Source organism: Lynx canadensis, chromosome F1 (genome assembly GCF_007474595.2).
Source record: "Lynx canadensis isolate LIC74 chromosome F1, mLynCan4.pri.v2, whole genome shotgun sequence".
Taxonomy (NCBI): Eukaryota; Metazoa; Chordata; class Mammalia; order Carnivora; family Felidae; genus Lynx; species Lynx canadensis.
The window spans coordinates 16,255,522-16,282,590 of NC_044319.2; the positions used below are offsets into that span (position 1 = coordinate 16,255,522).

General features: G+C 36.7%; 1 protein-coding gene across 7 annotated transcripts in view; it reads left to right on the plus strand.

Annotated features, from left to right (window-relative positions):
• Positions 1-27,069, plus strand: part of RABGAP1L (RAB GTPase activating protein 1 like) — a 774,838-nt gene that overhangs the window by 224,053 nt on the left and 523,716 nt on the right. For all 7 annotated transcript variants that reach the window (XM_030303098.1, XM_030303093.1, XM_030303096.1 and 4 more), the window contains one exon: positions 9,219-9,369. In XM_030303098.1, coding sequence (XP_030158958.1) covers positions 9,219-9,369 — 151 coding nt within the window. The remainder of the gene's footprint in view (positions 1-9,218; positions 9,370-27,069) is intronic.

Below are 27,069 nucleotides of genomic sequence, written 5' to 3' on the forward strand. Positions count from 1 at the left end.
ATTTCCTGTTACATTATAAGTAGATTCATTTTTCTTAGGACAGTTACTTGACCACTTTATGTCTTGATAATGTCATGGTATGGTGAAGTGTTTTGACTTAAACATTTTAAAAGCATCTTTCTGGCTTTGAAGGGAAAAATAAATTATAAGAATGCAAAGACAGAATCAGGCAGAATAGTTGGAAGACTACTGTAAATAATCCAGAAGAGAGATGATGATGTCTTATGCCAAGTTGATGGCAAAAGGGGATATGTGGTGGGGTGTGGCTACAAAATAATAGCTGACTTAAGTCTGCTTACCATGTGCCAGGTGTTATAATGGTAACCCTCAGAGGTAGAGACTATTATTATCTTTATTTTAGAGATGACAAACTAAGGTTGCAGCTACGTTAGGAAGCTAGTATAAAAATACGCTGCAGATAATGCCAGTGAGTGGGTAAATTGCTCAAGATCCCCCAGCCAGTAAGTAATTTGCCTGTGATCATGCAGTGAGTACATGACCTAGTCACTATTTGAATCTAGACAGTCTGGCTCCAGAGTGAGAACTTTTTAAACCAAGTGGACAGGTGCCATTTCTATGATGTGGGTAGGGTACTAGGTTAGTTTTTATAGGAACATGTAGAAGTTTTAATGAGAAAGAGAATAAATTAGGAAAATTGATGCCCTTGCCAGCCTTCTAGTATGAGTTTTTTTGTTTTTTAAAGATTTGTGTATTTTTGAGAGAGAGCACAACTGGGGAAGGGGCAGAGGCGGGGCGGACAGAAGATCTGAAGCAGGCTCTGCACTGACAGCAGCAAGCCCAGTGTGGAACTTGAACTCATGAACCATGAGCTCATGACCTGAGCCAAAGTCAGATGCTCAACCGACTGAGCCACCCAGGTGCCCTGCTAGTATGAGTTTAAAGAGAGACCATGAGAATGGCAGGAACCAAATTATTTTGATGACTAAATAGCAAATTGAGATCTTTGCTATATTTATAAAGTGCAAGATTGATAACTTGGTTGGAAAATACATTTATGAAGCATCTTTCTGGGCTCCAGGAGATACATAAATAAAGAAACAGCTCATACCTTTGAGGTTCATCATCAAGAATGATAGGAATGTATACTCAGAACAGACCATTTCAGCAAATTAACTGAGACCCTGAGATTGCTTCATGTTTCTTGACCATTTTGTTGTTGTTGTTGTTTTTCTATAAAATGACAAGTCACTTAATGATTTCATCCAACTGAAAAAAATCATCTAGTCTCTCTTAGGAACTGTACTAGACACTGCTGATTTAAAGATGAATAAGAGATCATTCCTACTCCCAAGGAATTTGCCATCTTGTAGAGGCATACATAGTAAAGCCTCATGTGCCCACCATCCAACTTCAGTAGTTATTGACATAGTAAAGGTAATTCTCAACAAATATTTTAAGGCTAAAATTGCTATGGTGTTTTTTATTATTTAGGAAGAAACTATTAGCAGAGGAACTGGTTGGGAGGTAATTTCATGGGTTGATGAGATCTTACCAAACTCATGGGCCTTACAGGGAGAGGAGGTTCCAAATGGATAAAGACTTCTGAGGTAGAATTGACAAGAGTTTCTCAGCTATAATCCAGTGTAATTTTTTTTTTAGAAATAAAATATAATTTGTCTAAGTTATATTTTTGTACTGGACCTCAGGAAATTGAAAGAATCTGAGGAAACTATTTTTTTTAGAGAAAATCTTTCTTTCTTTCTTTCTTTTTTTTTTTTTTTTTTTGGTAATTGTTCCAGGAGTAGAATTTAGTGCATCATCAGTTACCTATGATAGCCAGTGCTCATCCCAAAAAGTGTCCTCCTTAATGTTCCTTACCCATTTAGCCTATCCCCCCACCCAGCACTCCTCCAGCAACCCTCAGTTTATTCTCTGTATTTAAGAGTCTCTTATGGTTTGCCTCCCTCTCTGTTTTTATCTTATTTTTCCTTCCCTTCCCTCATCTTTCTCTGTTTTGTATCTTAAATTCCTCATATGAGTGAAGTCATGTGATATTTGTCTTTCTCTGACTTGTTTTGCTTAGCATAATACCCTCTAGTTCCATCCACATTATTGTAGATAGCAAGATTTCATTCTTTTTGATTGCTGAGTAATACTCCATTGTGTGTATATACCACATCTTCTTTATTCATTCATTTGAGCTTTTTCCATACTTTGGCTATTGTTGATAGTGCTGCTATAAATTTTTAATTTTTTGAGGAACCTTCATACTGTTTTCCAGAGTGCCTGCACCAGTTTGCATTCCCACCAGCAGTGCAAAAGGGCTCTCTTTTCTCTGCATCCTTGCCAATAACTGTTGTTTCCTGAGTTAATTTTAGCCATTCTGACAGGTGTGAGGAGGTATCTCATTGTAGTTTTGATTTGTATTTCCCCGATGATGAGTGATGTTGGGCATCTTTTCATGAGTCTGTTAGCCGTATGATAACTAATTTTTGGACCTTTGCAAAATGAGCTGCGTCTTCTACAGTTCAAGTATTTTAATTCTTTTAGCTTCTAATTGAGTTGTCATGACAGTTCAGATGAATCATGTAAAATTTGCCTAAATGAGAGAAGTTTATATTTATTACATAAGGATTGATAAAAATCTTTAATTGCTCTTGGAATATCTTTTTTATTTTATTAAAATTTTTTTTATTGTTTATTCATTTTTAAGAGAGAGAAAGAGTGTGAGTAGGGGAGGGGCAGAGAGAGAGGGAGACACAGAATCCAAAGTAGGCTCCAGGCTCTAAGCTGTCAGCACACAGCCTCTTAAAGGGCTCGAACTCACAAACCATGAGACCATGACCTGAGCCAAAGTTGGAGGCCCAACCGGTGAGCCACTCACACACCCTTAAATATCTTTTTTAAACATTAGTGTTCTTTAAGAAGACTTTCAGTAAGTCTTCGGAGTACTAGTTAGGGGCTTACATGAAGTTATTTTTGTGATTAATTTAGGTAAAGCACCTGTTGTGTAAAACACGACAGCTTTGCTTTGGGGATTTTTTTTTAAGTGAGGAGACAGCCTGTATTCGTAATAACCTTATAAGTATTATAGAGTTGAAAACTATATTTTGAACTTATGATACAACAGCTAGATCACTGTATTGAAATGCAGTGAAGCTTTTATGGATAAAATCAAAATTCAGTTAAATTTAATGTACCACTAGAGAGATGTAAAGGGAAAATATTTCATAGTAATTCAGAATTATCAGAAAGAAAGATACTATGGAAAAGAAAGCTAAAAACACGTGTAAAAAGTTGAGTTGTGGAGGTCTGTTATATGAGATTGTAGTTAAGATGTCTTGAAGAAATAACTGCACAAAAATAGTGAGCTGGAATTGAGCGAGAGGGCGTTGGGGAAGAGGGAGAGGAAGAGAGGAGACATTTGTGATGGGAGGATTGGAAAATCCAAACTGGAAAGTGGTAGCAAGATTTGTGTTACGTGTTGAATATATTCAGAATAGTAATGCTGATGACTTGAGTGTTAAATTATTTTGGGAATTTAAGGAATTGGGCAGAATTATTTCTGGATAACTGCTTCTAGTTCTGAAATTGTGTGGAAGCTGCTGAGTTTTGTAAAGACTAGAAAAACATAGTGCTGACCCTGAACACTTAGGTATGGAGGTCAAATTTTGTAGCAGGAAGATTTCTTCACCAAAAAAACTGAGTGAGTGAGGTAAAAATCAGGTATTGGTTTATTAACTAAAACCATCTTCAAGCTATTCATTTTCTTTTATTAGAATATCAGAAAATTGATACAGTATTTAGTAGGCACTTTGTGTTCTTCATGGCCATACTTCTCAAAGTGGGTAAGTGTTGTCTTAATTAGTGGTCTCAGCCTAACAAAGCATTGACAAACTGCTCGGAAAACAGAGTATAAACTCAGAGGAAACCTGAACTATTAGAATCACTAAGCGTGAACAATCATAGCTTTCTTCCTTTTCACATTAACATAACGTTCCTTTTTTTCAACTGAAGAAAAGTCCTGGCAAAAACAAACAAAACAAAACCAAAAACCAAAGCAAAATATGTGCTCTTGATCTTCAGAATAAGCTTTAATCTGTCTTTTTTTTCTTGAAGCTTTTTAAAATGTAGCTTGTTTAAGCAAAACCTAGGTATACAGATTTAAATCTTCTCACTGTTGGGGAAAGGAGAAATCCCTATCTTGCAGTTTCAGTTCTAGCTAGTACTTTTCCTGAGAGAACTTTTAAAACGGGTGAGGCTGCTGCCCTCACATTCTCATATCTTCTAGCCACCTACTTCCACCGCCCTTCTGTCAAAATTGCCCTAATTCCGACAGTGACCACTCAATGTCATTCAATGGCTTGTCTTTTCATCTCTTGATTTCTTTGTGGTTTTTGTTAGAAATGAAACCTTCCCTTTAAAATTCTCTCCGGACAGTTTTAAAAATAGAAGAAGTTCTTATATGCCCAGATAGTTTCAAGAAAAATGCCTCTTTCAAAGGTAACTAGGTGAACACATGGCAGCTCTGCGATCTTATTAAAATTGGTGAGAACGTTTGCTTTTAAAAAAGCATTTTTTTCTTAGCATGAGTAGTTGATCATATTAGTTTAATTCTATAATTCTCTCATTTGTCTAAAATGTATTGAATGCCTTCTTATGTGCCAGGCGCTATTCCAGGTATTGGGGTACAAAAATAGAGAAGACAGCGATTCTTGCAGAATCTCTTGTGGAGTTTATTTTTATGTATTAAAAACTACCTGATTACTGTATGTTTAGTATATATCTGCTTTATCTGTGACTTTTTGAATAATTAGATACCTCTTGTATGTAGTGCCATGGTTCAGCACAAGCAATAACTAGTTGCCTATTTCTAAGTCTATTGATAGCTGTGGTTAATGTTTTATTAATGTCCACATGTAGTTATTAATCAGGTAGTTTTATCAGAAATACCAAAAGCAATGATTATTTCTATAAATCGCTATTTCATATGGGTTCTCCCTGGTCATAGATGTATACTAGTAGCATTTGGCTTAATGTCCCTTAGTGCCCCTTAAGTACTAGGGTGCTGTATGCAATCTAATTGCTGTATCATTACCAGGATAATCAGTAAATTAAAGCTATTAATCATGCAGTGTTATGAGGGACCTAGTTCCTTTCAAATGTCAGTCTATAAAGATAAAGGGAGCCTAGCCTACGTTTTTAAGAGAGGAGAAAAGATTATTTTCCCATAATGTCTGGTCAGACAGAAGGCTGAGGGTCAGCTAGAAGTTGAATGTTGATTGAGTTGAATCATATTATGGTTAAGAGTTCATTAGGGATATGTGTATGCATGTGTATATATGCATGTTTAGGAAAAGATATCCCAAATATGAAATCTTACATAAATCATTACACAAAATAATCTGAACCAACATAGTATTTAATCAACCTGTTTGTCAGCAGTACTGAAAACATATCATAGTAGGACAAGCGAATATCAGGAGGCTGTTGCAATTCTAGAATGAATAGAATTGGTCACAGTGGACACAGGGAGAAGTGCATGGAATTTGGACTTACTGATGGATTACTAATGGATTATATGGCAGGGAGCAATGTAAACAGTAATTCCTACTTTCTTATTTGGATAGGTTGTGGTGAAAGTCCCTGAGATGGGATACCCTGGAAAACAAGTTTTAGGAAGAAAATATGGGCTCAGATTTGGACATGGTGATTTTGAGGAACCTTTGAGCCTCTGGAGCTCAGAACACATGGGCATGGGTGCAGACACTCAGAGATGAGAGAGTGATGAAAAGTATACCACTGAGAAAAGTGTGGAGAGCCCTTGGAACAGTTGGGAAGTTAATAGAGGAGAGGGAACAGCAGTGGGGTCTTTGGGGGGGTAAGAGAGAGGGCTTTGTCATTGAAGCCAAAGGAAGCAAAGTGGTCCACAGTGAAAGGATTGAAGAATGTCCCTGGAACTTAGTGGCATGGAGAGAGGTCATGTATTACTTCCGTGAAAACTGAGGAAAGATACAGAAGCCATGTTGAGCTCAGTTGAGGAATGAGTGGGAGAGGAGGAAACAGAGGTAATGAGTATACAACAACTCTTTTGAGAAATTTGTTGTTGCAAAGTAGGAGACTATATGGTAGCCAGAGGGTTATGTGGCATTGAAGAAAGGTTTCTTTTACATGGGAGGTATAGAGTTTATTTATTTATTTATTTTTTTAATTTTTTTTTTTCAATGTTTATTTATTTTTGGGACAGAGAGAGACAGAGCATGAACGGGGGAGGGGCAGAGTGAGAGGGAGACACAGAATCGGAAACAGGCTCCAGGCTCCGAGCCATCAGCCCGGAGCCTGACGCAGGGCTCGAACTCACGGACCGCGAGATCGTGACCTGGCTGAAGTTGGACGCTTAACCGACTGCGCCACCCAGGCGCCCCATATTTATTTTTTTTTATTAAATTATTAATTAATTTATAGACACAGAGCGCATGAACAGATGGGGAGCAGAGAGAGAGAGAGAATCCCATCAGGCTCCACACGCAGCATAGGGTCTGATGTGGGGCTCTATCTCGTGACCATGAGATCATGACCTGAGCTAAAATCAAGAGTCAGATGCTTAACTGACTGAGCTACCTAGGTGCCCTGTATTGGAGTTTTAATAGCTGTAGGTACACAGTAATGACTTATTGATCTCTATAGAACATGTAACATATGATATATTTAATTACTTTGAATTCTCCTTATATATTATGGGACTTAAAATTCAGATATTTGCATTTAATTTCAGAGGAAGTGAGCTTAGACCATTGTACACTGTTGTTTTTAGTTAACTCAGTTTTTTTACCCAAAGAGTACAGAAACTTGCTACCCTCAAACTACCAATGTTTTTCCAGTTCAAAAATATAATCAGGGGTGCCTAAGTGGCTCAGTTGGTTGAGCATCTGCCTCTTGATTTTGGCTCAGGTCATGATCCCAGGGTAGCGCTCCATGCTGAGAGTGGAACCTGCTTAAGATTCTCTCTCTCCTGCCCCTCTCCTCTGCTCCTCAGTGCATGCTCACTTGCTCTCTCTCGCTCTCTCCCTCTCTCTAAAATTAAAAAAAATATATATACTTAGAACCAAATAAATTGTGAGGAAGATCATTTTATGACTTATCCTGGCTCTTTTTTTTTTTAATTTCTTTTTTAACATTTATTTATTATTGAGAGACAGACACAGAGCGTGAGCAGGGGAGGAGCAGAGAGAGAGGGAGACACAGAATCCGAAGCAGGCTCTAGGCTCCAAGCTGTCAGCACAGAGTCCGACGTGGGGCTCGAACTCACAAACTGTAAGATCATGACCTGAGCTGAAGTCTGATGCGTAGCCGACTGAGCCACCCAGGTGCCCCTATCCTGGCTCTTTTGTGGCATAATATTCTTTTGCTGATCTTAAACTTGGTTGGATAGTGAAGAAGAGGCAGCTGGAAGGAAGTTACAGGTGTCAGTTTACTCAGGTGTAAGTCTTCTCAAGTATAATATGCTCAAGACATTGTGTGGAGCATATTTAGCTTTGTTGCTTTTCAAAGTTAACCAAACTTATATTTTAATTTAAGTCCATGAGAGAAATTTAAAGAATTGAAATGACTTTTTTTGGTGTATGATTATAAAAGAATTCATGATCAGTGTGAGTATTTCAAATAGCGTAGGAAAATAAACAGAAGTAATTTTTCTCTTATGTTGCACACATATTTTGGAGTATATTCTTGTATATTCTTTTCCTATGAAGGTTGAAATCAGATTTCTAAGTAGTATGTGTTAGAGAAAGAGAGGAAGCAAGGGAGGCAGGGAGGGAGAGAGAGAATAAATATGTATTTAAAATAATACTGTATAAAATTTTCAGAGATGGAGAGAGAGAATGTGTATTTAAAATTATACCACATATAATGTTTTGAAACTTGATTTTTTCACTCTGGTCTCTAATGTGCAGTAAAGCATGTTAAATCATATAAGCTCTACCTCCTTTAATTTTGTTTTGCTTCAAGCCAGTCAGAATTGGAAGCTTAGGTTCTCTAACTGAACAATATAAAAGTTTGCTTTGAAGAAGCTGAAACAAAGCAGAATAGATGTAAATTTGATGGTTTATTAAAAATATTAATGGGATGAGTTTACTTGAGCTTTTGAGTCATGGCAGCTACTACAGTTTTTTCTAAAATGGCCAGATTATGACCATATGGGGAAAAAATGGGACATATTTCAGAGGAAGGGCCTCCAAAACTGAGGTCTGGGCTGGAGGTGGAAGAGTGTGTATAAGCTAGAGAAGCTGGTGACGTAGATGATGGGCCAATTTTAGAAAATGGAGATATTGATACTATGACTTTTAAGGCTTAAACCTTGAAACTAGAGCCTGAACGTTAGACCAAACCAGTGTATGTCATCAGGGTTTGGAATCCAGATGGTTACACCAGGGTCCACTCTAAGAGATCAAAACTGAGCAACAAATACAAGTAAAGATAAAATCTGAGCAAAGAGGCATAAAACATAGCTCCAGGTTCAAGCTAGGCACCAGGAGAAAGTTAAGGAATGGAATTTATATTCATAAGACTGGGAAGTGCAATTCAGTTTCTTGTTCATTTGGGCGGATCATTATAGTAACACACTTTGTCATCATTGACTTCGTGACAAAAAATATTTGCCTTTGTTTCATTTCTAAACACTCTTGGAAATGGGTGTGACTGATGAGTCTATGCTGCTCCCCCCAGCAAGGTGGAGCTGTGTAGGTTGTGTGGGTTTTGTAGGAAAGGACCAGGTTTTTCATGTAGGGAGTACTTTGGGTCAGGATGTAGGGGTATCCACAAGACATGATAGGCCTGCGATCCACTTTTGGCATCCCATTTCCCCATCCTCTGTCCTACCCACGCTGTTAGCCAACTTGCCCTACATTCATGTCAGGAGATTCACATGGTTCTTTTTACGCCTTGAAATGTGTCCCAGAAATATATAAGTAACACATTCATTATTTTGAATAAGTTCATAGGATGATTTTAAAAAGTAAATGAAAGGAAGTAAAAACTTTTCTTGATGGTAGAATAACATGGTTCACCAATAAAGAAGGCGGATCGGGAAAAAATGTCTAAGACATCACTGAGCTGACATTACTGTTATGATTTAATGCCCTCCCCAATTTTTCTCTTGACCCAGGCTTCCATTTTTATATAAATTCATTAGTATACTTTCTGTAACAATAGCAGTTCAGCAATAAACACAGTATGAATGGTTTGTTCTCTTTTCTTAGGCACAATAACCTTGGTGCCCGACCAAAGGGGCTGTCCACTCTGGTGAAGAGCGGTGTCCCTGAAGCATTGAGGGCAGAGGTATGGCAGTTACTATCAGGCTGCCATGACAACCAGACAATGCTGGATAGATACCGACTTCTTATCACAAAGGTAGGAAGCTTTTTTCATATTCTTCTCACTGGACAGCATATTAAATAAATATTGTTTTCATAGGTGCAATAAGTCAAATGTTTTGAACTTCTTTAAAAACTATCAGTGTTGTGCAGCGAATAGTTCTGCCTTTTGTTCTGAGCATTTGTTGGATAGTGGATAGTGGATAGTGGCTTTCACTTTTTTGTTGAAATGGAATATATTTATATTTCAAGTGTTTTCAATTAACCTTTCTTATTATATGAGATTTATATAGTTATATTTGTACACAGTATGCTTGTACTCGAGTATAATTTTGAAATCAAATTAACTTAAAATGAAATTAAAAGGCCTCCTGTGCTTATGTAATCTTATACTTAAATGATGTAGATAGTTGCCCAGATCCCTGTTCTGTCAGGAGTCCCTGGTTCCAATGTAAATTCCTGTGCTTATGTCCAAAAAACTGATGGTAGAGCATGTACAAAGATAAGCTTCAGTCCTAGAATCTCCTCATAGGTCTCATCTCCTAATTTCTTACTCTACTCTAAATCATAGATTTAAAAATCTCTATTCATAAATGAGATTTTTTTGCTAACCAAGTCTTCGTTCCTCAGGATTTATCAACTTTTCAGATTCTTTAGCCCCTCTAATTCCTTCTTCCCTTACTTCCATTTGGGCCTCCCTCCCTTTCACAGATATTTTCTGAGTGCCAGTATATTCAGTCACTGCTAAATTCAGATTATAAAAAAAAAACCTTTATCATTGTGTATAATTAGTGTGTTCTGCAGTGGAATGTGCGAGATGATCCATTGATGTGTGTGTGTCGGGGGGGATGTCTAAAGTTCCGTTTGTATTTTTTTAAGTTGCAACACAAAGGATATTCAGCTATACTAGTATTTTCTGTGCCATAGTACTGAGACTTGACTAAGTCCAGTGGCCATTTGTCCCATGTGAGTCAGGAGTGACCTGATGGAAGAAGGGGCTTGTGCACCTTGGGAAGGAATAACAGTGGTGCTCACACTCATACATGCACTTTCATGATATTAGAGTTCTCTTGCAATTTGCGTGTGCTCAAATATGTGGAGTTAAAGATTGTCTAGTTTTAACTTAGCCCCCACAGGGTATATGTGTGGTTTAAAGAGATTGCTATCACAGAATGTTACATATCAAGATACTAAACAAAACAAAACAAAACAAAAACCCCACTAATGTGTCCCTTCAAGTAAGAATTAATGGATAATGGATGACAAAGCAACTACCTCTGTAAATAAGTTCATGTTATAGAGAAGGACTTTTGAAACATTTGGCGATTTAAACATCACTGTGTGATTTTGTCGCACTGAAAGCTGTGTGCGTTATTATAAAACTCTTAACATCTTCTTCCTGGATTCAGAAATTCCAAATGTGTTTAAGACTTGTACAAACAGTTGCAGAAAATTTGGGACTGACTGTTAATACAAAAATATAACACCTTCTGATTTACTGATAAGAAAATTCATTTGAGAAAATGAGTGATTTCCTAACCAAATTTCAACAATATGATTGTTGGGTGGGACTGAAGAAAAAATGGTGCCCTCTGTTTGGGTCTCTGGATCTCTAGAAGTCTTTCTCAGATATGATAACGACTAAAACTGTGACTCAAGAAAACTGATTTTGAAGCAGGTTTTCAAATTATTGTTTCATAAACTGCTAAACAAGTATGTTAACAAATAATTCCTATTATATGATTCTGTTACATGAAATGTGCAGAATAGGCGAATGCAGAGAGGCAGGAAGTAGACTAATGATTGCTATGGGATGGGGGTTAGAAGAATTGGGAGTGCTAACAGGTATGAGGTTGCTTTTGGGGGTGATAGAAATGTTCTGGAATTTGATAGTGGTGATGGTTGTACAACATTGTGAATTGTATACTTTAAAAAGGTGAATTTTATGTTATGTGAAGTATATCTCAGTAGAAAAATTACACAAAATAAAACATTTAAAAATGACCCATGTTTAATATTGAATAATATTTTTGTGAAGCATAACTTTTTCATTTTCTTTACCTTATTTTATATCCTATCTACATTTCTATGTAGATCTATATTAGCACAAGTGCTACTGTGTGCATAATAAAAATGAGCAAAATAAGTATACATGTATTGGAAGTTTATGCCCAGAAAAGTTTTTATTAATGGAGGTGTCTGAGGAAAAATACCCAGAGACCATATCTCTGGGTGTCAGATCACTTTTTTTATCTAAAAAACAAACTATATACTTTTAATAGCTGCTTATAGAGTAGCTGCTACTGCCATATCCCTTTCTCTACTAAGAAGCTTGTAAAATTCATGTCTTTTAGGATTTCAGACTTTGGGAGCAAAATAAATAATAAGTCTCCCGTGATATTATTTATGAACTCCCAACAATGCAGTGTCTGTCATACATATGATAAAAAGCTTTACCATATATGAAGCACCATGGTAATTTTGAATATACAATTTGCAGGAAGAAGTTTAAGATCAAGAGGCAGAATGACAAAAAAAAATGTTTTCATTGAATAAAGTATTTTCAGACTCTTTTTTACTCTGGAACCTGGCAGTGATTTTACTTTCTGCTTCTGGCAGTAGCAGACAGATACCCAGGCTTTGCTGGTTGTGGGACTTGGCACCTGCCTCTAGGTGTTCCATTCTGAATCACCTGCCTTCGTTCTATAGTTACTGTTTCCTGCAGTTTCTTAACTTGAGAAGCAACAGCAGCCCCCTGATTCTCTGGACCGTAGTGGTGCCGGCCAACCTAAAAGTTAGCAGTAGTGTCCCCAGTGTTCTGGTCTTCCAGCTTTTCCAGTACTTAAGTACCTAAGTTCTTACATTAAATCTCTCTTTCCCTGACTAAACTGGGGTATACTTGGCATATGCTTGTCACCTTGTTGTCATGCCCCTAAGGGTATGGCAAAATGTTATACTTACAGTTGCAGGATTTTTTTTTTTTTTAAAGCAAAATGATGCAAACCAGAACCAGCTGAGGGACGAGATACATAGGGCAGAATCTGGTACTGAGAGGGTTCCAAATATGAAGCTTGCATTGTCGTCAGGGACACATTATCATCCTTCCCACATCACTGCGTGCTAGTACGTACTTGGAAGATCACTAACCCAGGAAGCTTACCAAGCTTTGGACTCCAGAGTTTTTATGGGGTTTTGTTACATTGGCATGATTGATTTAATCATCACCCACCTAGCTGAACTCGATCTTTAGCTCTATCTTCTCCCCTTCACTGAAGTTGGGCTGATATCACCTGACTCAACGCCTCTAACCACGTGTTTGGTTTTTCTGGCTTGGTTAGCCCCCAGTGCTGAGTCCTCTTTTTAACCTAAACCATCTAGGGGCCTACCATAAGTTGCCTCCTTAGCATAAACTATCAGATTGTTGGAGGGGCCCACCGTGAATTAAAAAAAGACACTCCTATCATTTGGGAAATTCTAGGGGTTTAGAGGTTATCTTCCATGAGCCTGTACTGAGGCTGGACCTCTCGTTGGCTAATCTGATCAAGTCTATTGCCCTTTTAAAGAGCTTTCCCTTAAACCTAAATAGCAGTTTTCACTTAATCTTTTTGGCCAAAGTACTGTTACATGGCTACAATCTCCCTAGAAAGCTGGGAATTTTTTTTTTTTTAAGGTGGTCGCAATGCTTTTCTCTCCTCCACCTCCCAAAATATGGGCTTAATAAGGAAGAAAAGAGAAAATAGATATTGGATAGACACTTAACCTTTCTCTGCTGTAGATAGCTGTTAATAGAGGCAATAGTTGAGGTATGCTGTGGAATAATTTATTATAAAAATTAAGCTTAGTAATTTATTTTAGGATGGCAAATGTTTAAAAATTACCACTAGAGATTGACTAACTGTATAATTTAAGATAATATAATACATATTTCCACCTTCAGTTTATACATTTATGACTACATAAAATTTTATTTTATTTTATTTTTTATTTTTTAAAATTTACATCCAAATTAGTTAGCATATAGTGCAACAATGATTTCAGGAGTACATTCCTTAATGCCCCTTACCCATTTAGCCCATCCCCCCTCCCACAACCCCTCCAGCAACCCTTAGTTTGTTCTCCATATTAATGAGTCTCTTCCATTTTGTCCCTCTCCCTGTTTTTATATTATTTTTGTTTCTCTTCCCTCATGTTCATCTGTTTTGTCTCTTAAAGTCCCCATATGAGTGAAGTCATATGATTTGTCCTTCTCTGACTAATTTCACTTAGCATAATACCCTCTAGTTCCATCCACGTAGTTGCAAATGGCAAGATTTCATTCTTTTTGATTTCCGGGTAATACTCCATTGTATATATATGTATACACCACATCTTCTTTATCCATTCATCCATCAATGGACATTTGGGCTCTTTCCATACTTTGGCTATTGTTGATAGTGCTGCTGTAAACATGGGGGTGCATGTTTTCCTTCGAAACAGCACACCTGTATTCCGCCTAGAAGTGCCATTGCTGGGTCGTAGCGTAGTTCTAGTTTCAGTTTTTTGAGGAACCTCCCTACTGTTTTCCAGAGTGGCTGCAGCAGTTTGCATTCCCACCAGCAGTGCTAAAGAGATCCTCTTTCTCTGCATCCTCGCCAACATCTATAGTTGCCTGAGTTGTTAATGTTGGCCATTCTGACAGGTGTCAGGTGGTATCTCACTGTGGTTTTGATTTGTATCCCTGATGGTGAGTGATGTGGAGTATTTTCTCATGTGTCAGTTGGCCATCTGGATGTCTTCCTTGGAGAAGTGTCTATTCAACTACATAAAATTTTTAATGTTAATTCTATTGTTGACAGTGCAATTTATCAAAAACAACATTTTCATATAAACAGTATAGAAATGTGTGGCTCCAATAATGTCCCTTTATTCCAGCTCTCAAGTTATAACATTTCTATGGGAGGAAATACAGTGGTATTTTCAGTTCCCTTGTCTTCCTTGCTTCTAGCCAAAGATAATAAAAGATGAATGTCAGTATCTTAAAAAACAATTTTGTCCTTTTTGTATGTTTACAGGTAGATATTAGGCATCAAGTGCTTATAGCCAAGAGTATATGTATGTACTTTGGTGATGAATACATGTAAGCTTACCAGCCACTCAGTAGAAAGAAAATGAATACCCAGAGGATTTTCAGTAAGAAGTGTCTCCAGTATTTGCTATTTGTTGGTCGTGGTTCAGCAGTTGGTAGTGTCTTCTTTTGGTCCAGTTAATTCTTCCTGTCTTATCAAGGAAATGGCAATACTTCAAGGTTAGTTAATGAAATGGTTCAGCTTGAACAAATAGCTGTTTTATAAAAACCCTACCAAGGACCTAATATTATGTAGGGAAGGAATGATAGAACCAGTAAAAAAATTTTATTTTAAGTAGTCTCCACATCCGACATGGGGCTCAAACTCACAACCCTGAGATCAAGAGTTCCATGCTACACCAATGAGCCAGCCAGGTGCTCCAGTAATAGAAAAGTTCTGAAACACCTAACTTCAACCAACCCTTTTAGGATAGGTCTTTGCACAGTCTGTCCTAAAGTGAACTGAGGCTTTAGCCATTGCTGCTGCATGATTTCTGCCAGGGGCTGAGGGCATCGCCACTGTTGACAGATCAGTGACAGGCTCGTACCACATATTTCTGAAGTCTTAAGTTCTTTATTGCTTATAGTTGATATTTCATGTGATTCCTATGAAATTAGCATTCTTCATAATTTTGAGGTGAGAAGGATTGTGACCCTATAGGATCAAACAGAATTTAGAACTTGTGAACTGAGGATCAAATCTTAATATCTAGTTTGAGGAGCCACTGAGTAGTGATTACATTTTCACATATTAGCAACCTTTTGACATGAGGAGGTTATGTGTGTTTTAGGGCAACTTGAATTTTATGTTGTTTTACAGAACTGTATTTGTGATTTCAGTAATTACATGACACGTGTGGTATAGTTTATCCATCAAGTGTGCTGATTATCATTTGTATAACATAGCAAATGTTGGATTACAGTTCTGTGCTCTTTTGTAGAAGTGATCTGATTTGTAACACTCATACTTTACACTTTGTTAAAATCAAAACAAGTTTTTAATTTGATAAGCTTTCAGAAATAACATCATCATAAGCCATTTTCCTACCATTTGAGTTCTTGTTTTTTCCAAAGGAATATTTTCTTTAACAAGTATCTCTCTGTGTGTATGTGTACATGCGTACACACACACACACACACACACACACACACACACACACACACTTTCTTTTTACAGGATTTAAGTTCTAGTGCTAGATTCAGCTAAATTTGACTTTCACCCCTCCCATGTATTAATTTATGATCTTGAAAAGTTATCCCAACTTTCTAAGCCTCAGTTTAATCATTTATAAGGCAGAGATAGTAGTACTGACTCGAATTAAATAAGATGATAAAGTGCTGGGCACATAGTAAGTATTTGAGATTAGCTTCTACTATTTTTACCAATATGATAATACATCGTGAACATGATAACAGTTATAATGGATATTGGTGTCAGTCTATACTTCTACTTTAATATGTATGTTAGACTGCTTCCGATCACATAATTTTCACAAGAGCGCACAATGTGAATAACAGCTGATGGAATTGAGAAGGAACCTTTTTAGAAATGTAAAGTGTCAGACATTTTTTTTCTGTTTTTTTTTTTTTTTTAGCCCCCTGGTTGGTGAATATCATGGAATATTTGAATCCTAAAACTTGACCTTGTAGTGGTTATATGATTTATTATTTTAGTGATTATGTGTAAAGTATATCATAAAGTCAGATGATGTTCTCTAAAAACCACTCCTGATGACTGTTAAGGCTACAAGGCAGATAGTAGTCTCATTCACTTATTAATTCATTTACTGCAAGTCAGGTATTACTTTCATCAACTTATTAATCCATTCTTTCGGCAAGTCTTTATCGAGCATCTTTCACGGGCCAGGCTTCCTATGATTTCTAGGGCTACGTAGGTGAAAAGAGTTCATACCCTTGATGAGTGCAGCCTAGGGAAAGCCAAGCCTGTGCGCGGATAGACTGCATTTACATTATGATACAGATTATAATAGGTATCTTAATCAAGTGTGTGGAATACAGACGAGGTAGTTGCAGCTCTGTTTGGGTGAGCTGGGAAGACTTCACAAGGAAGATGATGTCTGAGGTGGGAATTCAGTGCCTGAGCAGGATAGGAGAAGGGAATGCAGTATAGGACTGGCTTATGTAATGATTCAGCTGCCAGTTAGTGACTGAGCTTGGATTGTACAGGGAGCCTTTGCAAGTGGAATCAGCATGCTCCTTTCTTTCCTCACTCCTACCCCAGTTGGCCAGCTACGTCCACTCTTCATGGGTCAATGCTTGTCCTCTTGTTAAATGAGAAGAATGTAATACAAGTTTGTTCTTGTTAGAATACATATGTGAAGTAAAAAACTTCAGAAAATATGTCATTTGAAAATGATATCACAAGGGAATATTAAATTGGCTTCCTAGGGTTGAAGTAGTAGAATTTTAATAAGTAATATTATAGAGTCTATTCAATAAATATTTGAGTATTTACTGTATGCCAGGTGCTGTGCTAGGATGGTATTGCATGTTAATTTTTAGAATCCATGAACTAAAAAAATACTATCTATTGGCTAAATATAAAACAGTATGAACTTGCAAAGAAGAGCATGTGCTTAAACCTCTATCAGAGAGCCAAAAGGGCAGTAGTTGCAAATATTACTTTGGTAGTTGCTGCCAAAACTCTCTTTTGGAATATAAATAAAAACAGCTGTGAGACTGACCTGTTTTAAGATTCTGCAAGTTCTCTGCTTTCTTGAGCATTATTGTATGGACAGGTAAGGCTTCACTCTGTTTATTCTTGTCAGGTTGTTGGTGCTGCTCAGAGTGAAGCCTGTCTTCTGTCTGTTCTCCAGTGTATTATTGTAGCAGATGGCTTTTAATAAAACATGTAGGTAAAGAAAATGTTTTACTCTATTTCAGTGGAACATTCTATAATTATAATTACTGGACATTCTCAAGAGAAAGTATTTAAATTGGTATTTTCCTTGTGATTGAATAACATTTAGAGAATATTTAATTGAAAAGTCAAATTATGCTATTATTTATGTATTTTTTTATTTGAGAAGATTTCACAACTAAATTAAATGCTTTACATCATTTAGCCAGGTAGTTGTTTGCTTTTTGTTTACATGGTTTATTTTTTTAAAAATTCAGTACTGTTAGATAACAACTCTAGATTTCATCGAGAGGCAGGGCACTGCTTAATTACACGGCTGCTCTGTTCTCTGTCATCACCTTGTCTAGTTTTAGGAAATGAGCTTTTTGATAGAATGGGGTTATTCCAGATGGGTCTGTACCATCGGTATGTGTAAAAGCCACAGACTCTCATACTGAATGGTACATTACTGATATAGCTCTAAAATTTACAAACATTTCTCCAGAAAATTCTTAATTCTTTAAAATGTACTAACCCAACCAAAATAAGGTGGGCAAGCAGAATAAAGAATATTCACTGTGTTGTAATGTAAATGCCTTGAACACATAGACACCAGCAGTCTTTATTAGAGGAAATCAAGAATTATTGAAAGAGGTTCTTTAAGAAAATGTGTTTTCTCTTTTCTTGTGTAGTAAGGGTGATGGTTTCTCACTATATAATTATACCTTGCTTATTACTGGTTTTTCACAGCATAATTTTTACCAAATTTTCTTTCATCTCTGAGGTCTTTCATTTTCTTTGATATATGTATTGACATTGGCATGTATCAAAACTATAATTATATGTGAATCTGAGCACTGACATGTTTCTGTAAAAATTTTAAAATTATTCTTTCATGTACTTAAGTGCCAGTGTTCTATTTCTAGTAACAGATAGTGTGCTTGTTTATCCTTTAAACGCAGTAAATAGTTTTCAGGTAAATTAAGGAACAGGTGATTTCATGTCATAGAGTTAGAGAAGTACATTGTTTTGAGGGAAGTCTTTTGAATTATTATTAAGCGTGCATCATTTAGTGGCATAAAAGCTGTATTTATAGCTTTAGAATTAAGGATAAGAGGAAAAAAGTGATATTTTTCCTAAATCATGCAAATTTTCAAGTTAGAGTATGACTCTTGGATCCCAATTTCATAACAACATTTTTTGCACAGTAACTTTATTAACGTTATTTGCACTCACTTTATATTTATATTTTATTGGGTAATGTGGTATGATGAGTTTTCCTCCAGGGCTTTTGCATTGATTTACTTTTCCATTTGAATTTGTTTGGTTCTGTTTACCATTAATTAGTGCCAAGGTTAAAAAAAAAAAAAGGGGGTGAGACAACAGGTATGAGCTAAGTACCAAAAATCCACCCCCAGACCCCATATTACACATTTCTTGTCATAGTTTGGTAACAGTTAACAGTTCCATTTTGTTTGATAACTTCATGAATCTTTCTCAGTTATCTTCTCTTTATCTTTTTGTGTCTCTTTATATTTGTCTCTCTATCATATCTTCCATTCTCTATTACCTGCCTCTTGTTAACTGTCCATAATGTAGCCGTGAAAGTGGTTTTCATTATTTGTTGTTTTATATTCGCTGGGTTTCATTTTCCCTGTGAATTTCTCAGACTAGGCTGCATGTTAGTTGCATGGCTTTTAGTTGATTTTTAAGACTGACAATAGACTGTGTCATCATAGATAAACTGTCATTTTGTTTCTCCAAACAAAATATACTTTGTATCCTCAGAGCCTGGCACTAGCCTTTAACATAAATATTTGTTGAATGACTACATGAAGTAAACCCTTTGGTCAGTGCCCCATGATTAGACAAAAAGGAGGGATTAATTGGTTATGGCATTATAATCGAAGAATATATTAGAAGTTATGAATGTTATTTTTTTTTTAATTTTTTTTTCAACGTTTATTTATTTTTGGGACAGAGAGAGAGAGAGAGCATGAATGGGGGAGGGGCAGAGAGAGAGGGAGACACAGAATCAGAAACAGGCTCCAGGCTCTGAGCCATCAGCCCAGAGCCCGACGCGGGGCTCGAACTCACGGACCGCGAGATCGTGACCTGGCTGAAGTCCGACGCTTAACCGACTGCGCCACCCAGGCGCCCCGAATGTTATTTTTTTAATAGAACACTTCAGCTTGTAGACCAGAGTGGATTAATTGAAGTCTCACTTTTGCCATCACATTTTAAAAAATGTTTTATTTATTTTAGAGAGAGAGAGAGAACAAACAAGCAGGGGAGGGGCAGAGAGGGAGGGGTTGGGGACAAAGAATCCAAAGTGGTCTCCGTGCTGACAGCAGAGAACCCAATATGGGACTTGAATTCAGGAACCATGAGATAATGACCTAAGCCGAAGTCAGACACTTAACCAACTGAGCTACCCAGGCACCCCTTTTCATCACATTTAATGAGTAGCTCTTAAGGACCAGAAGAAAGACTAATCATTGAAAAGTTTTCTTCTTAATTTATTCAAATTGTTCATTATAAGATAAATAATTATTTCTTTTGAGCTTATGGAATAGATATATAATTGTTAATATGCACAGAGACCCCAAAATATTAAATACAGTGCATCTCCTATTGCAAACTCATATCCTAGTTTCTACTTCTTTTCTCATCAGTAGGAAAAAAATAAATAAATGGAAAAGCCAAAGGACCATTGAGTAAATTTAGGATTATTGTAGGCCTTAGAAAAATTCAGTTCCTTTGTAAAATTTCTTGAGATTCCTCAAGAAGATACTAGATGAATACTATGTTGGGGATATTATTGACAGTGCAAAAATTTTTCAGACTTTAAAGCTTTATTCCATAAACTGGCTTTTGATTTAATTAATATATTCATTCCATAGACTGTTTCAAAATAAATATTGTAATTAACTCAATATGCTGCAATTTAAAAAGAATAGTTGTACCAGAACAATTTATTATGATTCTCATTTGATTGTTTTTTTTTCTCTATTAAATCTTTACTTTTTCTAGGATTCACAATTTTATCAGTAATGCTTCTATTAAGAATACAATAGGCTTTCCTTTTATACATACAAACTTTTTTATTCCTAATGAATGATGCATAGACTAGGTAAAAATTGCTGAAAACTTTTTTATTGCTAGGTTGGAAATTTATGGGTATGCATAGTTGAGGACTTTACTTGTTAACTACTGCCAGAATAATTGAATCACTTCTACCCTTTAAGAGCTGATCTTTGACATGTTTATTAAAACTACTTAATCTTTTAATAGATGACTAATTTTCTGAAGACAGCATTATGCAGCCTTTACCTCGATACCTGCAAAAATTATGTGAAAAGGAGCAATTCCATTTAACTGTTTAAAACTTTAGTTCTTGTTTGAAAAGTATGATGGCAATTTTTAATTAAAAACTTATCTTTAAAAAAAAGAAAGCTTATCTTAATTTTTCTACCCATCTGTCTATTTGATACTTAGATACTCTAGGTAAGGTTCCATCTCTTCATACAGATTATGTAATCACCGTCACTGTAGCTTTCTTTACTTCATAGGGACTTCAGATCTTTGCTTTGAGGAGTTTCAAAGGTCACACCTGTGCAGTGATGATTTAGGTGTATTTACAAAATTTCTTTCTCATTTAGTCCTATGGAGCTGATCATGCAGTCAAAAGGGAAATTGATCTTTATTGCATACTATTTAAAATGAAGATTCTTCTGAGTAAAAAACTATAGAAGAATTTAAGGATTGAAGGGATTCCCTAGAGGAATTATGTAGAAGGAGTTAATCTCGTTTTCCCCCTGGGGTTGGTGATGTATCTATAGGTATTGACCTACGGTTTTTCCAACTTATTTTTATTATGAACAGATCCTTCCCTTTTAGAACAGAAAATAGATTGAGTTTGATCCTTGGGAAAAAAATGATACTTAATAGTACCGTAAGGAGAGTCATTATTTGTCCCAGTGGCACAGTGTAGTCTTGCATTAAGTGCTCTGGGACTAATTAATCAGGAAACGACTATAATTAAAAAGGAAACTGCTCATCAGCTGCCTGCTCAGGCTATTTTACAGAAAGAAATTGGAGACTTAGCTATTTGCTATCCAGCTTCTAGCAACTTTCTTTAACTGTTTATGTCCTAGCTGAAAGGAGCGATTTAAAGATTTCTAGTGGACTTTATCTTGTAGTGGTAAGCTTTGATGCTTAATGGACTTCTTTTTAGATGTAATTTACATGATAGCGATAATTTTGGGAGTTAAAATATTTTGGTTGATCTGCAAGGTTTTTAAACTTGTAATCTTACCATTTAAAAAAAATTTTAATATTTCTTTATTTTTGAGGTGGGGGAGGGGCAGAGAGAGAGGGAGACAGAGAATCCAAAGCAGGCTTTGCGCTATCAATGCAAAACCCAACATGGGGCTAGAACTCAGGAACTGTGCCCAAGTCGGACGCTCAACTGACTGAGCCACCCAGGTGCCCCTTAATCTTACCATATTTTTAAAATTCTGGAACAAACCATGCTACTTAGAAATAATCTTAGTAGATACCATTTGGGTATGTATCTAGATATATATATAAATATAAAGAAACATATATATATGTCATGTGAGATCACAATCAATGTAAATATCTGACAACTATTAGTGGATTTATTTAACTCATATTGGCATTTGTGTCAGCTTAACCATTTGGTTTAACTGAAGTCTTTTTAGAGAATTACTATGTAAGAGAGACTATTTTAATTTCACAAGAGTGTGCATTATATATGTATTCTGTGTCTTGTTTCCCAGGCTCTTTTGTGTTTGTATGATGATACTATATTCAGGATATAAGATTTTTCATAATTTAGCAAATAGTGATTATGAACTACTGGTAAGAACTTTTATCATTGTTCTTTTTTTTTTTTTTTTTTTTTTTCCCAACGTTTATTTATTTTTGGGACAGAGAGAGACAGAGCATGAACGGGGGAGGGGCAGAGAGAGAGGGAGACACAGAATCCGAAACAGGCTCCAGGCTCCGAGCCATCGGCCCAGAGCCTGACGCGGGGCTCGAACTCACGGACCGCGAGATCGTGACCTGGCTGAAGTCGGACGCTTAACCGACTGCGCCACCCAGGCGCCCCTTATCATTGTTCTTAATGTTGCTCTTGTTAACTTACTTCCTGTCTTTTGATATTTGTTTTAATACATATTCAGAGGTTTATTAGTTTCTAAAATGGGCAAGTAGTTGGACGCATTAGGAAGATAAGAATTAGAAAGTTACCCTCAGTAAGAATTGGAATTGTAACTTACTCTTTTTTGTATCCTTTGCACCCTTCCACCCCTACCTGCTGGCACACAGTAGATTCTGATTTTTATATTCTGATTCTTTATTTTTATGCAGATGATTTGAATTGTGGTCCTTTGGGGATCACTTTATTCTTTGCTGTTATTTCAAATAAGGTATAGCTCAAGATTCTAAATCTTGTACAAATGATTGCTGACACAACACTATCTGACATGCTTCGCTCTGGCAACATAAGTCTTGTGATTGTGGGAATAATTGCTTTTTAAAGGTAGATGTATTTCTGTTGAATTGTCATTTGTTAAAAAAAAAAAGGAAGACAAAGAAGAAGAAGAAAAAGTTGTTAACCCAGAAATGCTACTAACCTGTGTTATGTGCTATATCTGATGGGAGCAAGACACTGTTGGCAACAAGAAGAGTATTAAAACAGGAGCCATAACTTTCATTCAGGTTTTAGATTTCTGGGCTTCCTTTTGATTAAAGTTTTCCTTTGAACTTTGGGTATGTGGATTTGCATTAATGCTTTGCATAACTCAGTTACTCAGATGTTCATCTTATTTGAAGTATTGTCATGTGCTTATTTAATACATTAAATTTGAGAATTGATTTAGAAACATTAGTTTATCTTTTTGATTTACCTGTGGATTAGAGTGATTACAGTTAATAATAGTATTACAGTTAATGCAGAATAGTATTAATAGTAGTTAATACAGTTAATGCAGAATAGTAATAATAGTATTACAGTTAATGCAGAAATCTAAAAGTTTAAATAAATACTCAGCCCAAGGTCAAAAGGAAGAGGTACGTCAGAACCGGAAATAGAAACTAGAGTTACCTGTAATTTATCTATGATTTTTAACTCTGTTTTTAGTGTTTTCCATCGAACTTCCTTGGAGCATAAAGTTGCAGAGAATATTTCTTCTTTATATTGTGGTAAAACTGCAGGTTTATCAAAGTTTTCATGAATAAATAGTACCTCCAGAGACTGAAAACTAAGAGGCAAATTGCTGGCTTTCCAGAGGTAGCCTTTCCAGTGCTGAGGTACGTTAGCACATCCATAGAACTTGTGTTTTGTCTGGGTTGCTCACCAGTGTCAGTACCGACTCTCCTTGGTACACATGTGACAGTGGATAAAAGCTGTACATCACTCCAAAATGATGTGGAACTGATCCAGAATAGATGCTTGAATCATTTACTTTTCATAGGTAACAGATGATATTTAGATTAGTAAGGTAGTTGATATTATTTCCACTGAAACTGTGTTTTCTGGGGGCGTGGAGGTAAACTTTTTTTTTTTTTTTTTTTGAGGGAAACTTTTAATTACTGCTTTATCACCAGGTCAAGTCATGCAGTTACAAAGTAGTTAGAAATTTCTCAAAGACTGTTGTTGGTTTTGTTTTGTTTTGTTTTTTAAAGCTCATTCTTACAAAAATAATATCCAGTACTTCATTGGGACACTACTGTTCAAAAGGCCCTGGCCAAGTAAGCCCCAAACAAAACACTCAACCCAAGGTTGTTTTCAGCCCACTGTTAATGAAGTTATACATAGAGTACAAGGCCTCTAAAAGAGGACACAAAGGCGAGTTGGGGCTATTGGCAGGGCTCAGAGCTGCCAACTGGACTCCAACATGGGAGCCTAAGTGGCTTTTTTCTGGGGCATTTTACTTGAATTATTGCTCAGACAACACAGTAGGTGTTTAAAAGAGAAGAATAATTAACATGATAAGGAGGTTATTCTCTTTGGACTGTATGTCATAATTATGGTTAATAAATTCAGACAGTCTTAACAAAAATAGCCTCCATCATTTGTAGGTATGAAGATAACTTAATTTTCCATCAGGCTTTTAATTTTTGCTCGACAATAATACATGATTGATGAGCTATAAATGAGACTGTTTTCTGTTACAAAAATACAAGCTTTTTTTCATTTATTATACTTACAGGCATTCATTCCACTGATACTGTTAATGGAACCCTATGTAGAATGATTTTGTTACCATACGAGAGGAAAGATTCTCTAAATTCTATCTAGTTTGTATCAAATTCAGCGGTGTCTTAAGTCATTGACAGTTTTTTTTTTTTTTTTTTTTATGAAATTTATTGACAAATTGGTTTCCATACAACACCCAGTGCTCATCCCAAAAGGTGCCCTCCTCAATACCCATCACCCACCCTCCCCTCCCTCCCACCCCCCATCAACCCTCAGTTTGTTCTCAGTTTTTAACAGTCTCTTATGCTTTGGCTCTCTCCCACTCTAACCTCTTTTTTTTTTTTTTTCCTTCCCCTCCCCCATGGGTTCCTGTTAAGTTTCTCAGGATCCACATAAGAGTGAAACCATATGGTATCTGTCTTTCTCTGTATGGCTTATTTCACTTAGCATCACACTCTCCAGTTCCATCCACGTTGCTACAAAAGGCCATATTTCATTTTTTCTCATTGCCACGTAGTATTCCATCGTGTATATAAACCACAATTTCTTTATCCATTCATCAGTTGATGGACATTTAGGCTCTTTCCATAATTTGGCTATTGTTGAGAGTGCTGCTATGAACATTGGGGTACAAGTGCCCCTATGCATCAGTACTCCTGTATCCCTTGGATAAATTCCTAGCAGTGCTATTGCTGGGTCATAGGGTAGGTCTATTTTTAATTTTCTGAGGAACCTCCACACTGCTTTCCAGAGCGGCTGCACCAATTTGCATTCCCACCAACAGTGCAAGAGGGTTCCCGTTTCTCCACATCCTCTCCAGCATCTATAGTCTCCTGATTTGTTCATTTTGGCCACTCTGACTGGCGTGAGGTGATACCTGAGTGTGGTTTTGATTTGTATTTCCCTGATAAGGAGTGACGCTGAACATCTTTTCATGTGCCTGTTGGCCATCTGGATGTCTTCTTTAGAGAAGTGTCTATTCATGTTTTCTGCCCATTTCTTCACTGGGTTATTTGTTTTTTGGGTGTGGAGTTTGGTGAGCTCTTTATAGATTTTAGATACTAGCCCTTTGTCCGATATGTCATTTGCAAATATCTTTTCCCATTCCGTTGGTTGCCTTTTAGTTTTGTTGGTTGTTTCCTTTGCTGTGCAGAAGCTTTTTATCTTCATAAGGTCCCAGTAATTCACTTTTGCTTTTAATTCCCTTGCCTTTGGGGATGTGTCGAGGAAGAGATTGCTACGGCTGAGGTCAGAGAGGTCTTTTCCTGCTTTCTCCTCTAAGGTTTTGATGGTTTCCTGTCTCACATTTAGGTCCTTTATCCATTTTGAGTTTATTTTTGTAAATGGTGTGAGAAAGTGGTCTAGTTTCAACCTTCTGCATGTTGCTGTCCAGTTCTCCCAGCACCATTTGTTAAAGAGGCTGTCTTTTTTCCATTGGATGTTCTTTCCTGCTTTGTGAAAGATGAGTTGGCCATACGTTTGTGGGTCTAGTTCTGGGGTTTCTATTCTATTCCATTGGTCTGTGTGTCTGTTTTTGTGCCAATACCATGCTGTCTTGATGATGACAGCTTTGTAGTAGAGGCTAAAGTCTGGGATTGTGATGCCTCCTGCTTTGGTCTTCTTCTTCAAAATTCCTTTGGCTATTCGGGGCCTTTTGTGGTTCCATATGAATTTTAGGATTGCTTGTTCTAATTTCGAGAAGAATGCTGGTGCAATTTTGATTGGGATTGCATTGAATGTGTAGATAGCTTTGGGTAGTATTGACATTTTGACAATATTTATTTTTCCAATCCATGAGCAGGGAATGTCTTTCCATTTCTTTAAGTCTTCTTCAATTACCTTCATAAGCTTTCTATAGTTTTCAGCATACAGATCCTTTACATCTTTGGTTAGATTTATTCCTAGGTATTTTATGCTTCTTGGTGCAATTGTGAATGGGATCAGTTTCTTTATTTGTCTTTCTGTTGCTTCATTGTTAGTGTATAAGAATGCAACTGATTTCTGGACATTGATTTTGTATCCTGCAACTTTGCTGAATTCATGTATCAGTTCTAGCAGACTTTTGGTGGAGTCTATCGGATTTTCCATGTATAATATCATGTCATCTGCAAACAGCGAAAGCTTGACTTCATCTTTGCCAATTTTGATGCCTTTGATTTCCTTTTGTTGTCTGATTGCTGATGCTAGAACTTCCAGCACTATGTTAAACAACAGCGGTGAGAGTGGGCATCCCTGTCGTGTTCCTGATCTCAGGGAAAAAGCTCTCAGTTTTTCCCCGTTGAGGATGATGTTAGCTGTGGGCTTTTCATAAATGGCTTTTATGATCTTTAAGTATGTTCCTTCTATCCCGACTTTCTCAAGGGTTTTTATTAAGAAAGGGTGCTGGATTTTGTCAAAGGCCTTTTCTGCATCGATTGACAGGATCATATGGTTCTTCTCTTTTTTTTTGTTAATGTGATGTATCACGTTGATTGATTTGCGAATGTTGAACCAGCCCTGCATCCCAGGGATGAATCCCACTTGATCATGGTGAATAATTCTTTTT